The sequence below is a fragment of the Podarcis bocagei genome, assembly GCF_964188305.1.
Source record: "Podarcis bocagei genome assembly, chromosome: 5".
Lineage (NCBI taxonomy): Eukaryota > Metazoa > Chordata > Lepidosauria > Squamata > Lacertidae > Podarcis > Podarcis bocagei.
In genome coordinates, this window is record NC_138129.1 from 6978395 (window position 1) to 6995481 (window position 17087).

General features: G+C 48.0%; 1 protein-coding gene across 4 annotated transcripts in view; it reads right to left on the reverse strand.

Annotated features, from left to right (window-relative positions):
* Positions 1-17087, reverse strand: part of UCKL1 (uridine-cytidine kinase 1 like 1) — an 84717-nt gene that overhangs the window by 21435 nt on the left and 46195 nt on the right. For all 4 annotated transcript variants that reach the window (XM_081196283.1, XM_081196282.1, XM_081196285.1 and 1 more), the window contains exons 4-7: positions 14801-14971; positions 7617-7688; positions 4598-4787; positions 3233-3294 (exon numbers count right to left, since the gene is read on the reverse strand). In XM_081196283.1, coding sequence (XP_081052409.1) covers positions 3233-3294; positions 4598-4787; positions 7617-7688; positions 14801-14971 — 495 coding nt within the window. The remainder of the gene's footprint in view (positions 1-3232; positions 3295-4597; positions 4788-7616; positions 7689-14800; positions 14972-17087) is intronic.

The window sequence follows — 17087 nt, forward strand, 5'->3', positions numbered from 1 at the left end:
ACCCTGCGGGAGGTCCCGCAGGGCTGTCTAGGCTGCGGATAGCAGCCTGCTTCCCGGAGCGCCGGGCACGTTGAAAGCAGAGCTCCCCACGGATAGCAGCCTGTGCCCGGCGCGAGGGGCGCCGTGAAGCAGAGTGCCCCTCACGCCGGGCAGACATCCGCAGCATGGAGAGCCCTGCAGGAGTTCCCCGCAGGGCTCCCCATGCTGCGGATAGCAGCCTGCCACCCAGTGCGCGAGGCACAGAGCGCCCCGCATGCCGGGCAGACATCGGCCAGCCCCACAAGCTTGGGGGACAGCAGGGAGGCGCAGCGCCGCCATCCCGCTGTTCCTGAACCTGGTTCGGTTTCCCCGACCTGGTTTTGGAGGGGAAATAAAGGAATTCCCCCCCCCTTTATTCTCCCCCCAAAAAACTAGGTGCGTCCTATGGGACGGAGCGTCCTATGGGACGAAAAATACGGTACTGATCCTTTTTGATGGTCCCTAAATGGAGGGGGTGGAGCAGCTCCCCCCCCACTACAAAAAACTCCCCACCCCACTTATCTGAAGGGTCGGAGTGGAGTGGGAGCAAATTCCCCCTTTCCTGGGATTTCCCAATTAGACCAGTACTTCTCAAATTCAGCTGCAGTGGCTTCCCGTATTATTTACTGCAAGGACAGAGAACTGGTGGCTCTCCAGATTTCCCCCCCCCCCCAAGGCTACAAATCCCATAAGCCCTGAACACTGGCCAGGTTGACAAGGAATGATGGGAGTTGGAGTCCTCTAGTATCTGGAGGGCCGCTCTCTGCAGTTGGGTCTGTTCCGCACAGTTAGTTGATGTGGGGCTGATCCTCACCACAGGAGCGTAGAATCTGATCCAGTGCCAAGAAGCAGTTTGATGTGAGCTCAGAACTGCGGCCCAATCAAATACTATGCGGCCACACTCTGCCTCAGTTGTGTTGGGCAGTGCCGCATAGTGGTTAGAGTAGTAACAATAATAATGCCACCCTTCTGCTTTGGTCAGGGCCGTCTTAACCATTGGCGGCAGGGGTGTGGGGCACCTGGGCGCCGTGGCGGGCTCTTCTACTGCGGGCGGCTCTGTGCTGTGAGTTTGGGGGTGAGCGAGCTAGCGAGTCGCTGAGGCGGCCGGCCGGCTCCACCTTCCTGCGTACCTGGGATTGGTGTAGTGCATGCTCTAGGTCAGTGTTTCCCAACCTTTTTTGGGCAAAGGCACACTTGTTTGATGAAAAAAATCTCGAGGCACACCACCATTACAGCCCCGTGACGTCAGCGCGCAGCGTCACGCCGGGAGGGACGCATGAAAGTGTAAGTTTCAATTTTTTTCCCTCCCCCTTGCCGGGGAGCCTCCAAGCTTTGGGGGTGGGGGGGGAGGAGGCAGCAAAGCGAGGCAGGAAGGAGAGCGCGGCTTGGCTGGGTGAGCTTTGGCAGGGGCAGGGAATGAGAGCCGCGAGGTGGGCGCTGCGGACGGAGGCGCTGCCCGCCGAGCTCGCAGGCAGCCAGGCAGGCAGACGGCGAGAGCCCCGCACTGGGCGGCCTCTCCTCGCCGCCGCCGCCCCACCTCTTGCCGCCCAACTCGCCCGCCTCCCTCCAGGCAACATCTCGCGGCACACCAGGCAACATCTCGCGGCACACTAGTGTGCCGCGGAACAGTGGTTGGGAAACACTGCTCTAGGTATCTCTCACTTGGACTACTGCAATGCGCTCTACATGGGGCTACCTTTGAAGGTGACTCGGAAACTGCAACTAATCCAGAATGCGGCAGCTAGACTGGTGACTGGGAGTGGCCACTGAGACCATATAACACCAATCTTGAAAGACCTACGCTGGCTCCCAGTATGTTTCCGAGCACAATTCAAAGTGTTGGTGCTGAACTTTAAAGCCCTAAATGGCCTCGGTCCAGTATACTTGAAGGAGCGTCTCCACCACCATCGTTCTGAGGTCCAGTGCCGAGGGCCTTCTGGCGGTTCCCTCACTGCAATAAGCCAATTTACAGGGAACCAGGCAGAGGGCCTTCTCGGTAGTGGCACCCGCCCTGTGGAACGCCCTCCCACCAGATGTCAAAGAGAAAAATAACTACCAAACTTTTAGAAGACATCTGAAGGCAGCCCTGTTTAGGGAAGCTTTTAATGTTTAATAGGTTATTGTATTTTAGGGTTTTGTTGGAAGCCGCCCAGAGTGGCTGGGGAAACCCAGCCAGATGGGCAGGGAATAAATAATAAAGTATTATTATATTATTATTATTACACCACAAGGTGCCCGGCTTTGCTCAGCCACCGACGCTGACACCTTGGGCTGGTTTGTTGCACTGGGCTCTTTATGTTTCCTCTTTTCTTTATAAGTGTGGTGTCTGCTCTCTAAAAAAAGTCTGGGGAACCTTTCCTAAAAAAAGTCAACAACTTTGGGGTTCCCCCCTAAAAAAAGGTCAATAACTCTGGGCAACCGGGGGGGCACACCGGGCAGATTTTTGCACCCCGGCGCCACATATGCTTAAGACGGCCCTGGCTTTAGTTGCCCCAGCCTTGCCCCAGTCTAACGATGCCGACAGATGTTGTTGGATTCCAACGCCCACCTGCCTCAGCCAGTGTGGCCAATGGCTGGGGGGTTTATGGGTTGTTGTAGCGCATCAACATCTGGAAGGGGCAAGGCTGGAGGAAGCCAGAGAGAGTACGTTGGATTAGGACTTGAGCCGGTTAGCATTTGGCTGCCCGCAAAGCCGCAGAGCTCTCTGGGCGATCTGGCGCCCGTGGCCCACCTCACAGGTGGAGAGGATCAAATGCTCAAGGAGTTTAGGAAAACGGTGAAGAGAACCTGATAGGTTGCCTTAGTTTGCCGGAGGAAGGGCGGGATAAAGACATGGAAAATGACATTTGCAGACCTGCCCGGAGAATTTGCATGAGGGCAGACTTCCCCAAGATGGCCTGAAGATGTCTGGAATTTGACCAGCTGGAGAAGATGGCCTTGAGAGTTCCCTTGTCCTCTTTGCTAGACGACTGGGAAGCCTGGGCCAAGTAGGGAGTCTGATCTGGAATCCTTTTCAGCAGAATCTGAGGGTCTTTGGGACACGTTCTGGAAAGAAGCCGGGCCTCCTTGCAGACCCCACCGGAAAACCCACCCTGGCAGCTCTGTTTGCCCGAAGATGTGGAAGCAAAGGAGGGGATTGCAAGAGTCCCCCTAACCCAACCAGCACACCCAGTGTTCAGCCCTTCCTCCTGCCCCGTCCCACGGCGGTTCTTACCTCTTCCAGCTGGCTGTGGACATGCTGCACGATCAGATCGATGGCTACGGTGTTCCCACTGCCTGGAGCGGAGCAGAGAGAGAGAGAGAATTGTGGATACCGGTTTCCTAACAGCTATGACCCGGAAAAGCCACTAGAGGGCAGCAGAACACAGTCAGCCGGTATGCAATCGAAATTAACATTGCAATGTCCCTTGCTTACAGCACTGTTTGCCAACGTGGTGCCCTCCGGCTGTTTTGGATGACAACTCCCATCAGCTCCAACCAACTGGGACCGAAGGGATTTATAGAATCACAGAATTGTAGAGTTTGAAGGGACCCTGAGGGTCATCTAGTCCAACCCCCTGCAGTGCAGGAACATTTCACCCAATGTGGGGCTCAAACCCACAACCCTGAGATTAAGATGCTCTACCAGCTGGGCTCTCCCTGCTATTCCGGTCCATGACATGTAGTCTGAAGCAGCTGGAAGGAACGCTGCCTTGGATAGTTGCCGTCTTTTTCTCAGCTGGTAGAGCAGGAGACACTTAATCTCAGGGTTGTGGGTTCGAGTTCCATATTGGTCAGGGGGTTGGACTAGATGACCCCCAGGGTCCCTTTCAACTCTACAATTCTATTATGTCTCTGTATATGCTGGAAGCTACCCAGAGTGACTGGGGCAATCCAGTCAGATGGGCAGAGTACCAATAATAATAATTATTATTATATCTCCCCCTTGTTTCTGATGTAGATCATCACTCACCCCTTCTTCCCTGGTGGGGGGGGGAGCCATGCTTCGAGGAATCGGATCCCTCCCCCGGTGGCAGTAAATAAGTAGATCAAACGAAAGGAGCCTTCTTAATAGTCAGTTTCCTTAATAATCACAGCGAGAGACAAAGGAATGAATCTCTCTCTAGAAATGGTGTTGCTCCCAGTTAAGGTTCACCCCTCCGCCCCCATTAATCTACATCACTCCTACGTTGGGTAATCTGAGTTTGTTGCCGCTGCGCTTTCTGTTCTATCACTTTCCAAGCCCGTCTAGTCTTAGGCGAAGGGGGGTCAGGAATGCTTTCCAAGGACACTGAACCTTCCAGCTGTCTCTCTCCTGGTGTTTTCTCTTCTAGCTATTCCTCACCCAGTACTTCCCAGCTTTTCCCCTCTGGACTATGCCCTTCTTCTAAATCAATACTGTCCTCCTGCCCTTGGGAAGGTTCAGAAAAGGGCCATTCCTCCTCAGTCCAGCCCCTGGCACTTGTGTGGGCCCTGAGGCTCACTATACCCATCATGTCTCACAACCATGGAGAGCCATATTCTGCACAGAAAACACGCAGAATTTAAGCACTGGACAAGCTGTTGTCCCGCCAGGCGAGACCAGAGAAGGGACACCTACCCCGAGGGACGACAATGTCCGCCAGCCGCATGGTAGGCTGGATGTACTGGTCGAAGGCCGGCTTGACAAACTTGTTGTACTGCTTGATGACGCCCTCGATGTCCCTGCCGCGCTCGCCAATGTCCCTGCGGAGGCGCCGGACCAGGCGGATGTCAGAGTCTGTGTCGACGAATATCTTCATATCTAGAAGCTGGAAGAAGGGAGAGGGGATGATGCACTTGCAGATATTCCACTTACTGAATACAATGTGTTCCCAGGGAATCACTCATTAGGTCCTAAACGGCATACCTGAAGGAGCGTCTCCACCTCCATCGTTCTGCCTGGACACTGAGGTCCACCTCCGAGGGCCTTCTGGCGGTTCCCTCCCTTCGAGAAGCGAGGTTACAGGGAACCAGGCAGAGGGCCTTCTCGGTAGTGGCACCCGCCCTGTGGAACGCCCTCCCACCAGATGTCAAAGAGATAAACAACTACCAGACTTTTAGAAGACATCTGAAGGCAACCCTGTTTAGGGAAGCTTTTAATGTTTGATGCATTACTGTATCCCTGCTCCTGCCAACCTAGCAGTTCAAAAGCACACAGTGCAAGTAGATAAATAGGTACCACTCCAGCGGGAAGGTAAACGGTGTTTCCGTGCTCTGGTTCACCAGAAGCGGCTTAGTCATGCTGGCCACACGACCTAGAAAAACTGTCTTCAGAAGCGGACAAACGCCGGCTCCCTCGGCCTGTAAAGCGAGATGAGCGCCGCAACCCCAGAGTCATCAGAGTCATTCGCGACTGGACTTAATTGTCAGGAGTCCCTTTACCTTTACACAAGGGTTACGCAAATTCAACATTAGGTCACTTTATCAGACCCCTTTCCCAGCACCTCTTAAGTACTCATCTCTGCTGGCAGAATCCGAGACCAGGGAGAAGAGTCGGTGGAAGAAGATTGGAAGAAATTTAAAGACTATCTACAGAAATACTGTAAAATTAATGAATGTTAGAATGATGTTGGAATGAAGTTAAGGGTTTTTTAGCAGCAATGTTATAAGGAGCATGTAAAAATGGACTGTTAACAGATGACAATATACAGTTATTACATATTAAGACAAAGGTTTAAGATAAAAACAAAGAGGGAAAGGATTTGCTGAATTAACTTACTGAACTGGAATACAAAAAAGGGGAGGTGTGAGGAGGTCAGGGAAACAAGTGAATGAAAGACAAGATATGGAAAGATTGATTTGTTTTTAATTGTTTTTACTTTTTTCGTATTTTGTACTCTCTTTTTTCTTTTTTTATTCTTCTTTCTTTTTTTCTTTTTCTTTTTCTTATCATTACTATTGTAACTTCTTTTTTATTTCTGAAACTTTAATAAATATCTTATATAAAAAAAATTAAGTACTCATCTCTGAAATAACAATAAAACTCTTTACATATCCTTGCCTTCAGGACTTGTCTGGAGATGGGCTTTCAGAACACCTGACTTGCTAAACTGCCTCTGTGGATGTCTCTTGTTGCTTGGGGAATTATGACAGGATTCCCTGATCCTGCTGAGGAGAGTCGGTTAAAGTATGGATTTTCTACGAATTTATAAAGCTAGGTATCTTCTCTGAGCTGTTAAGTCGAAAGGATACTTTCAGGCACAATATTTGTAGCATTGTAACAACTTTAAAGATATGCGCCCCCCCCCCATTTCCATAACAGCTGTTAGTGGATAATGCTCAGAATCCATCAAAGCCGGCCCTTAACAACATTGCAAACTCCACGTTTTAAAGGAGAGCAATGTTAGGGGAGAGTTTGAAGTGCTCAACAGCAGGGAAAAGCTGCATTCAGAAAGAAGGAAACAGGGGAGCTGAGAAGACTTGCTTGCAAAAGTGGAGCCCACCCTGGAGTGCTTGGGCTGCGGGCAGGAAGTGCCAAGGCTTTCTCCATTCACAGATTTGTCTTTTAAGCAAGAGAAGCAGCCCCAAACCACCCACTCCCCTCTCTCTAGTGCAGATCCTTCTCTGCTGACAATTCCCCAGCTGGCCACTGGAGGTCACTGTTGCCCCAAGATTGCCCGACTGTGAAACAGACCATTAAAGGAACGTCCGGGATACATTATGATTTTTTTCTGTGATCAGTTTATTGTTTGTTATTATTATTAGTAGTAGTAAATTGTGTTTTTAATGTTGGACACCACCCTGTGATCTTTGAATAAAGAGGCAGTATATAAACTGAAATAATAATAATAATAGTAATTAATAATAATAATAATAATAATAATAATAATAATAATAGCAGCAGCAGCAACAACAATCCTTAGAGAGCTGTGGTCACTCTTTGTGGGGAGACACACTTTGTGCCCCAGGTCAAAACATTTGTCCACCTAGCCCTACTCTGTCAACTCGGACCGGCAGTAGCAGATTTTCGAGTACTCGGGCAGAGAGAAATCTTCCCCACCCCCTGCTATGTGAGCATTTAAATCTGGAAACGATTGGAATCAGGGACCTTCTAAGAAGGGACGCAGGTGACACTGTGGGTTAAACCACAGAGCCTAGGACTTGCCGATCAGAAGGTCAGTGGTTCGAATCCCCGCGACGGGGTGAGCTCCCGTTGCTCGGTCCCTGCTCCTGCCAACCTAGCAGTTCGAAAGCATGCCAGTGCAAGTAGATAAATAGGTACCACTCCAGCGGGAAGGTAAACAGCGTTTCCGTGCGCTGCTCTGGTTCGCCAGAAGCAGCTTAGTCATGCTGGCCACATGACCCAGAAGCTGTACACCAGCTCCCTTGGCCAATAAAGTGAGATGAGCACCGCAACCCCAGAGTCGGCCACAACTGGACCTAATGGTCAGGGGTCCCTTTACCTTTACCTTAAGAAGAAACAGACCCTTCCCTAAAAGGAGTCCTCTGTCTCCTTTTTTACACGACTTCTATATATAAATAAAAAAGAGGTCCACCTGAGCACTGGCAAGGGCCTTCACTTTCTTTGCAGATAAAAATATCAATTAAAAAAACAGGGTTAATGGGCCATTTCTGAAACACCAGGGATCTTGCCATACCTTCAGGAGTTCCTTGTCTGCAAACGCCATGATGCCTTCAAATATGATCACATTGGCACCGTAAAGTGTTTTCTGGAAAGAGAAAGGCACGCCATGAAGACTGGATAAACAAGCAAAACGAAACAAAACGTGGCTTTTGAAAGGGAGAAAAAAACATCCTCCTCAGGTGGGTCGCCAGTGCTTGCTGGAAAGGAGAGGAGTAGTGTGACTCATGCAACACATTGGCGATTAATATACACAGAATAATAAATTGTACATTCTTTATCAACCTTCCGAGAAAAATACAAAACATTAAACAAAGCCACAGAGACTTGCAAACTACCCAACCTAAGATGAACTTATAATGTCTGGTTTCAATAGATTTTTCAAATGCTTAACTCAGTCTTTTAAATAAGTTCATGAAGGTACCAGCAAAAGGTAAGTTTGGTGTTGTTCACAATACCGAGAGATGCTAGTGGAGTTGTAGATAGATGTTAATGGAGTTGCAGACGACAGGGTGCAGGTGTTTTGCACCTGTTTTGCCCTTTCAGTCCAAGTAATCAAGAGGCCCTTTTACTGGGGCTTGCAGGTAGCCCACTCCCAAGATAGTTTTCCGGGCTTCTTCAATGGTCTAATCTCAAAGTCTTGACATGTACCGTATTTTTCTCTATAACACGCAGATTTTTTCTCCGAAAAAGGAAGGGGAAATGTCTGTGCGTGTTATTGAGCGAATGTGTGGTCCCTGGAGCCGACTGGTGCGAGTAGAGGCAAAAATCAAATCGTGTCTCGGAGAAGGGAAACCTGAAAAGAGGAAGCGGCTGCTTTCCTGCATTCTGCCTCAGGGTCTTACTGCCCACCCTCCTCTGTTTCATTGCTGTGTTTCCTCAAACGGAACAAAGAGCAGGGAAAGCCCCTCCCCTCCAGGCAAGAAGAGGGGAAAGCAGAGCGTCCTTCCTTCTAATTCCTCTCCGTGCTCCAGCCGGAAAACATGCAGGTGGGAGAGAGAGAGAGCTGGCTGGCTTGGGTGGGTGGGTGGGGGGAAACTTTTGCCTTCCTTTCCTCCCTCCCGTTATACCCCACTCCTGCATTCTTAGCCAGCTGCTTCTCTGCACACCCCTCTCGTGCTCCTTGTCCCTTCTGTGTTTTTCCTTCCCTCCCCACTTAAAATGTGGTTACAAAGCATGGATCCACATGGATCCTCAGGATCTTTGCATTGGGTCACCCCAAATTCACCATCAGATCACATAGCATGTCCATGGCTACCACCTGCCCCCCCCAAAATCACACACCCACTGTTGCCTGGGGCTGCAATGGTGCAAAAACGTGGTTACAAAGCATGGATCCACATGGATCCTCAGGATCTTTGCATTGGGTCAGCCCAAATTCACCATCAGATCACATGTCTGTGGCCACAGCATGAAGCACAAAAATGATACATCCACTGTTTCATTCAGAATGTTTTTTCCCTTGTTTTCCTCTAAAAACAATTTGCGTGTTATGGTCAGGTGCGTGTTATAGAGCGAAAAATACGGTATATTGATATTCAGTTTTATAGAGAATTCTCTTTCTTGGCTTAAGTTTAAGAGACTGATTTGCTAAGAGAGGAGGGCAAGCCTGGTTCAAATGTGCCAGCTGAGCACATCTGGCACGCTGCCCACGGTGTTTGCCCAATGGAGGCTTCCCTACCACCTCGGCCCTCTTCTCCCTCACAAGAAGCAACAGCCACCTGGGAGCCACTTCTAATCCGAATACAAAGAGAAGGGGAAAGGGAAGGAGGGGACAAGGAGCTTCCAAGGGGGAGAGCGGAGGTTCTCTCGTAAGAAATATTGGATTTGAAACAGGCGTGAAAATGCTTGCAAGCAAGGAGGAGAGAGAAAGGAAGAAAGAAAGGAAGGCAGGAGCGTTCCCATCGGATGCCAAACAGAAAAACTGCTGCATTTTTCGCTCCATAAGACGCACCTAGTTTTTAGAGGAGGAAAACAAGAAAAAAACTGAACGAAACAGTGGATGTATGATTTTTGTGGTTCATGCTGTGGCCACAGACATGTGATTTGACGGTGAGTTTGGGGTAGCCCAATGCAAAAATCCTGAGGATCCATGTGGATCCATGCTTTGTAACCACGTTTTTGCACCATTGCAGCCCCAGGAAACAGTGGGTGCGTGATTTTTTTGGTGCAAGCTGTAGCCATGGACATGCTTTGTGATCTGATGGTGAATTTGGGGTGACCCAATGCAAAAATCCTCCTCCTTCTCAGGCAGCCTCCGCTAGCGTCCCTTATCTCTCTTCCGATCACACCGATCAGCTGTTTATTTTCAACACTCCCTTCCCTCTCGTTTGCCTTACTGTCTTTTCCTTAGCTGGAGCAGTTTTTTGCTCTTCCTTTTCTTCTAATTTCTCCCCTTATTGCTTTAGTCTTCCTGTTTCCCCCCTTTGCAAGTTTGCTGTCTTTACCTCCCCCCTCCCAGGCAGCCTCCTTTATCTCTAGCGTCCCTTATCTCTCTCCCCGATCGGCAAACGATCAGCGGCTTTGTTTCAACACCCACTTCCCTCTTTCAAAAAAAGAGAGCATGATCTGCTTTTTGCCCCTGGGCAATTCGGCTCCAGGGACCACGCATTTGCTCCGTAGGACGCACAGACATTTCCCCTTACTTTTTAGGAAGAAAAAAGTGTGTCTTATGGAGCGAAAAATATGGTATATATGCATTTTAGAAAACCTATGAAGGCAGCCCTGTATAGGGAAGTTTTTAATGATTGATGCTTTGTTATGTTTTTATATTCTGTCGGAAGCCACCCAGTGTGGCCGGGGCAACCCAGTAAATAAATAATGAAATCATCATCATCACCATCATCATTACAGTGGTGCCTCGCAAGACGAAATTAATTCGTTCCGCAAGTTTTTTCATCTAGCGAATTTTTCGTCTTGCGAAGCACGGTGCCGGAAAAGTTTTGGAAAAGCTTCAAAAATCGCCAAAACACTCAAAAAAGGCTACCACACCGCGTTCTATGAGTTGCTCCTCGAAGTCAAGTCGCAACTGTATTAAGGGTGTTAAGAAAAAGGAAACAAACTTGCAAAAAACGCAAGACGTTTTCGTCTTGCGAAGCAAGCCCATAGGGAAATTCGTCTTGCGAAGCAGCTCAAAAACTGCAAAACCCTTTCGTCTAGCGAGTTTTTCGTCTTGCGAGGCGTTCATCTTGCGGGGCACCACTGTATTAGGAGAGCTGTCAAAGGGAAGTGGCCTTTGGTGAGATCAGGTCTTGGGGGTGAGGCTGTGGCTTCCCTAGATGTTGGTGGGCTCTCAACCTTTGCCAGCCCCAAAACCAAACCTGGAACCTGCGATTCCCCCCAGCCAGACGCTAAGTACAGAGAAAAGTGTGGAGGAGTCAAGGCACATATGAACATAGGAATATATATTTTTGCAGCGGATGTATGCAAGGACGTAAACCTTCATCAGAAATGACTCCAGGCAGACCGCCAAAAGAATATGCAATCAAAACGGAATGACCTTCTGTGGCTTTTACAACTTTTCCTTGCAAAGAGCAGCGTGTTATCTCACACGAACAAAGGTGTTCTTGTCCAAACACGCCGAGATCACAAGAGCTGCGCTCCAAATGTAAAGAACATCTAACTTTACCGTATTGGCCCGAATATAAGCAGCACTTTTCTTTCCAAATTCCGACCATGAAAAGTTAAAAGTGTAGCTTAAATTCGCGACCTTACAAAAATGGGCTTTCTCTTCTTTTTTCAAAATAATTTTTATTGAATTTTACTTTATATTCCACACAATCATCATGACTTCCCTCAACTCCCCCTTCTGGTTCTTTAAATATTTTTTTCTCCTGCCTGTTTTACTCTACTTTAATTTTGCAATCTGCAATCTGTTGTATTTAAAGAAATATTGCAAAGAAGTGGACTCACCAGCAGGATGTGAGTAAACACTTACAATTAAGAAAACAAAGATAAAAGTTAAGATGCAACAATTGGGGAAATAATAAAATGTAAGGTGTGATTTGGGAAGTATGGCACAAAAATGGCAAGAATGTGATAATATTTAGGTAAAAGATTACAAAAATTGGCTTCCTCGATATTGCGGCTGAAACAGACATACGGTAAAATGGAATGGGTGTGAGTGCCTGAAGAATTTTAAGGGCTTATATTCGGACATTGTCTTTTTCTCTTCCCACCCCCCTTGAATTTTAAAGGTGCAGCTTATTTGTGGGCGCGGCTTATATTCGGGCCGCATGGTATGCATCAAACCATAAAAGATTATGCAGCTACGATTGCATGCTCAGTTGGCTATCAGTCATAGATTGCACCTGGATATCGACCGGTTTAAGTTCTTGCATGCCTGTGTTGAGGAAATATATTTAATAATAATAATAATAATAATAATAATAATAATAATTTATTTGTACCCCGCCACTCTGGGCGGCTTCCAACAAAGATGAAAAATACACTAAGATGTCACATATTAAACTTCCCTGAACAGGGCTGCCTTCAGATGTCTTCTGAATGTCAGATAGTTGTTTATTTCCTTGACATCTGATGGGAGGGTGTTCCACAGGGCGGGCGCCACTACCGAGAAGGCCCTCTGCCTGGTTCCCTGTAACTTGGCCTCTCGCAGTGAGGGAACCGCCAGAAGGCCCTCGGAGCTGGACCTCAGTGTCCGGGCAGAACGATGGGGGTGGAGACGCTCCTTCAGATATACTGGACCGAGGCTGTTTATGTTCAACTCTAGACTTTGATTTCATTTGTTATTGGGAGTCCAAAAGCACCTGGGTGGCCCCATAAGCTCACTGTCCCTGCCAACCACCAGAACTTCCCCTTTGCCAAGTGCCCAAGTATGTTTGTGTGTGTATTAATAAATTTATTTTTATTATTTTAATAATAAAAAAGGGCACAGCTTCTCGCAAATGTTTGCAACCACTCTCGTCTCATCATCATCATCATCATCATCATCATTATAGCCATCTGGCTGGGTTTCCCCAGCCACTCTGGGCGGCTTCCAACAAAATATTAAAATACAATAGTCCGTCAAACATTAAAAGCTTCCCTAAACAGGGCTGCCTTCAGATGTCTTCTAAAAGTCTGGTAGTTGTTGTTCTCTTTGACATCTAGTGGGAGGGCGCTCCACAGGGCGGGTGCCACCACCGAGAAGCCCCTCTGCCTGGTTCCCTGTAACTTGGCTTCTTGCAGTGAGGGAACCGCCTGAAGGCCCTTGGCGCTGGACCTCAGTGTCCGGGCAGAACGATGCGGGTGGACATACAGATATACAGATGCATGTGAGTGCACATGCAATTTATTCATTTAAAGTATTTCTAGACTGCTTACTATTTTAACAATATTTAAGTGGTCTGCAGCAATGCAAAATTGTTTTATTATTGTGCGATTCTATTCCTGCAATCCAACCCGGGACCTTACCAGGTAAGAAATCCTATCAAATAAACAAAAATGTGTAACGCCAAAGGAACATATTTAAACAACTAAAACGCCCTGTATAAAAATACCACTGTGGTGCAGGATCCAGTCTTATGGATCAGGGGGAGTTTTGTGTTCTGCAAGTAACATCTCTGTTCCACCCCCGAGATTCACTGAATAATGATAGGAGAAGATCCAAACTCATCCATTCTGTTACAGGTCTGGGTCATTCTGTGTGATGTAGTGGTTTAGAGTACAATGGTACCTTGGTTCTCGAACTGAATCTGTTCCGGGAGCTGTCTGATTCCCAAAAGCGTTCGAAAACCAAGGTGTGGCTTCCGATTGGCTGCAGGAGCCTCCTTCTCTCATGTGGAAGTCGCGATGGAAGTTCGGCTTCCAAAAAACGTTTGCAAACCGGAACACTTATTTCTGGGTTTGCGGCATCCGGGAGCCGATTTGTTCGGGAGCCAAGCCGTTCAAGTACCAAGGTACCACTGTATTGGGGGGAAAGACCTGGGAGATGAGGGGTCAAATCCCTGTTGGAGGGCAGGTGGGATAGCAAAATGTTAATAAATAAATGAAATTCTACAGCTGAGCTGACATGCTCCCCCCCTCCCCAATTTTCACTGCACGCATTGGGAGGGATAAAATGATAAAAATGGGAAGTGTATTTTGGCGATTCTTTCAGGGGTGAGGAACGTACCAATAGTGGGGCGGGGAGGCAAGAGTGCCCCCCAGCTGGGTGGCACCCCCATGTTGATTTCCCAGAATTCCCTCTGAGCAACCACTGGCATCGCCTGCAAGCCAGTTTCGTTCCGCCGCCCCAAGGAAGGGGGTAAGACCCCCCCAAGACCTTAAGCCACCTCTCCCCCAGGAATTTCGATTCCAAGCGGATGGACGCAAAATACCCCACAATGTATACTGTATTTTTCGCTCTATAAGACGCACTTTTCCTCTCCTAAAAAGTAAGGGGAAATGTGTGCGCGTCTTATGGGGCGAGTGCAGGCTGCACAGCTGTCCCAGAAGCCAGAACAGCAAGAGGGATCACTGCTTTTGCTGCACAGCGACCCCTCTTGCTGTTCTGACTTCGCTTCGCTGGAGAGGCGCTGCGCAGAGAGGGACAATAATTTTTCTTTCTTGTTCTCCTCCTCTAAAACTAGGTGCGTCTTATGGTCGGGTGCGTCTTATAGAGCGAAAAATACAGTATGTAAAGGTAAAGGTAAAGGTGCCCCTGACCATTAGGTCCAGTCGTGTCCGACTCTGGGGTTGTGGCGCTCATCTCGGTTTACTGGCCGAGGGAGCCAGCGTTTGTCCGCAGACAGCTTCCGGGTCATGTGGCCAGCATGACTAAGCCGCTTCTGGCAAACCAGAGCAGCGCACGGAAACGCCGTTTACCTTCCCGCCAGAGCGGTACCTATTTATCTACTTGCACTTTGACATGCTTTCGAACTGCTAGGTTGGCAGGAGCAGGGACCGAGCAACGGGAGCTCACCCCATCGCGGGGATTCGAACCGCCGACCTTCTGATCAGTAAGTCCTAGGCTCTGTGGTTTAACCCACAGCGCCACCTGTGTGCCTTCGCTGTGTTCAGCGAAGCGGGAGGAGAAACGGAGCCCCTTCCATTTCTCCTCCCGGTTTGCTGGAGAGGCGCTGTGCAGAGAGGGAGAATTTTCTTTCTTTCTTGTTCTCCTCCTCTAAAACTAGGTGCGTCTTATGGTCCGGTGTGTCTTATAGAGCGAAAAATACGGTATATAATAACCCTTAAATGACAACCTGAGGAGTGGCTCACCCATTCTTTCTTGCGGCTGTGGGTAGTGAAGTCGTAGATGGGAATCTTGACGCTTTTGCCTTGCTTGAGTTTCTTGAGGGTGGAGATGATCAGGTCGAAGTCGAAGGCGTCGGGGTGGTCAAAGTTGAAATCGTTGCTGGATGCCTGTTGCTGCTGCTCCTTAGTTAGGACCTGACGGAGAAAGAAAGAGTGGGTCATGATCCGAAGGGCAGCCGTGGGGAGGACAGGCAAGGCAGGGTGGGAAATCAGGGAGGAGGAAAGCCCTTGTAAAAGGACCTCTTCTTTTGGTGTGGTTCCGTTACAAGATGGCCTAGAAGTGCTTCCTGTTCCCTGAATCTCCACGCTCTCTTTATTAAGAAACCAGAAGCATTTTTACTTGGCATTGGAGGAGGTGATATTAACAGACAGGACTGTAAGTTGTTTTTATTGGCACAAAAACGGAAGCAAGAAGAATTACCAACGAAAGAAGTATGGCAGATGAAATTGATGGACTATGCAAAACTGGATAAATTAACAGGAAGGGTTCGAAACCTGCGGGACCAGAGATTCTTAGAAGGCTGGAGTCAATATATGAACTATTTGAAAAGCAATTGTAATGAACAGATTACGCTGGTAGGACTGCAAGAAGTTTTGTAAGGAGGACTATTTGAAATATTGCAAGGAAGACTATGAGGAGAATTATTAGTTACTGATAATTAAGAGTAATAGAGAAATTAAGAAATGCAGAATAAGTGATAAAGAACAGAAAATCATCTGAGGTGTTGATGGAAGTCTAAAATATTGTATAAGATAAGAAGTTATGTTATATGACTGTTGGAAACGATTTTTTAAACATATCGTTTCCAACAGTCATATAACATAACTTCTTATCTTATACAATGTTTTAGACATATATATACATTTTTATTGATTTTTTAATCAATAAAAATGTATATATATATATAAAGAATCTCTACGCTCTCTTTGTAATACTGTTATGAGTTTGGGGTGGGGACAAGTAGGCTGTACGCAGACCCCCTTCTAACCCCTGGATCCAGTAAGTGTTAAAATAAAAACCAGGCTAACTTCCTGGGTTGAGGTGACAGCCTGGGTGATGAGCCATTAAAGGGAACAAAGAAAAACAGATCTGTGAGAGATGGCAATTTTTGGGGGGGGGCTCCCTCAACTGGCTGCTAGTTAGAAAAAGACAAAAGCAAGAGTTGGGAGTTGGCAATGATGCCACCTAGAAGTAAATCAATGCACCAGAGAGAGAGTCGGAGCAGCTTTCGAGAGCAACGTTTTATTTCCGTTTAAATCCAAGGCTGTAGCTATGGGAGAAACAGGACCCTCTTGAGGGGGTTCATGCTATCTTGACTCAGGCACCTCTTGCTCACAGGTTTCCCTCCTCTGGAAAACATGTGTCCCACTTCTAACACCAGTGTTGCACGCAACCCCAGTTGAGTGATGTGAGATTCCAAGGGTTCCAGGCACTTACCCAGGGTTTGTGTTTCCTTTTGAGAATGAGTACGTTTCCGAAGCACAATTCAAAGTATTGGTGCTGACCTTTAAAGCCCTAAACGGCCTCGGTCCAGTATATCTGAAGGAGCGTCTCCACCTCCATCGTTCTGCCCAGACACTGAGGTCCAGCGCCGAGGGCATTGTGGCGGTTCCCTTGCTGCGAGAAGCCAAGTTACAGGAAACCAGGCAGAGGGCCTTCTCGGTAGTGGCACCCGCCCTGTGGAACGCCCTCCCACCAGATGTCAAAGAGAACAACAACTACTAGACTTTTAGAAGACATCTGAAGGCAGCCCTGTTTGGGGAAGCTTAGAATAGAATAGAATAGAATAGAATAGAATAGAATAGAATAGAATAGAATAGAATAGAATAGAATAGAATAGAATGGAATCATAGAGTTGGAAGAGACCACAAGGGCCATCGAGTCCAACCCCCTGCCAAGCAGGAAACACCACCAGAGCACTCCTGACATATGGTTGTCAAGCCTCTGCTTAAAGACCTCCAAAGTAGGAGACTCCACCACACTCCTTGGCAGCAAATTCCACTGTCGAACAGCTCTTACTGTCAGGAAGTTCATCCTAATGTTTAGGTGGAATCTTCTTTCTTGTAGTTTGGATCCATTGCTCCGTGTCCGCTTCTCTGGAGCAGCAGAAAACAACCTTTCTCCCTCCTCTATGTGACATCCTTTTATATATTTGAACATGGCTATCATATCACCCCTTAACCTCCTCTTCTCCAGGCTAAACATGCCCAGCTCCCTTAGCCGTTCCTCATAAGGCATCGTTTCCAGGCC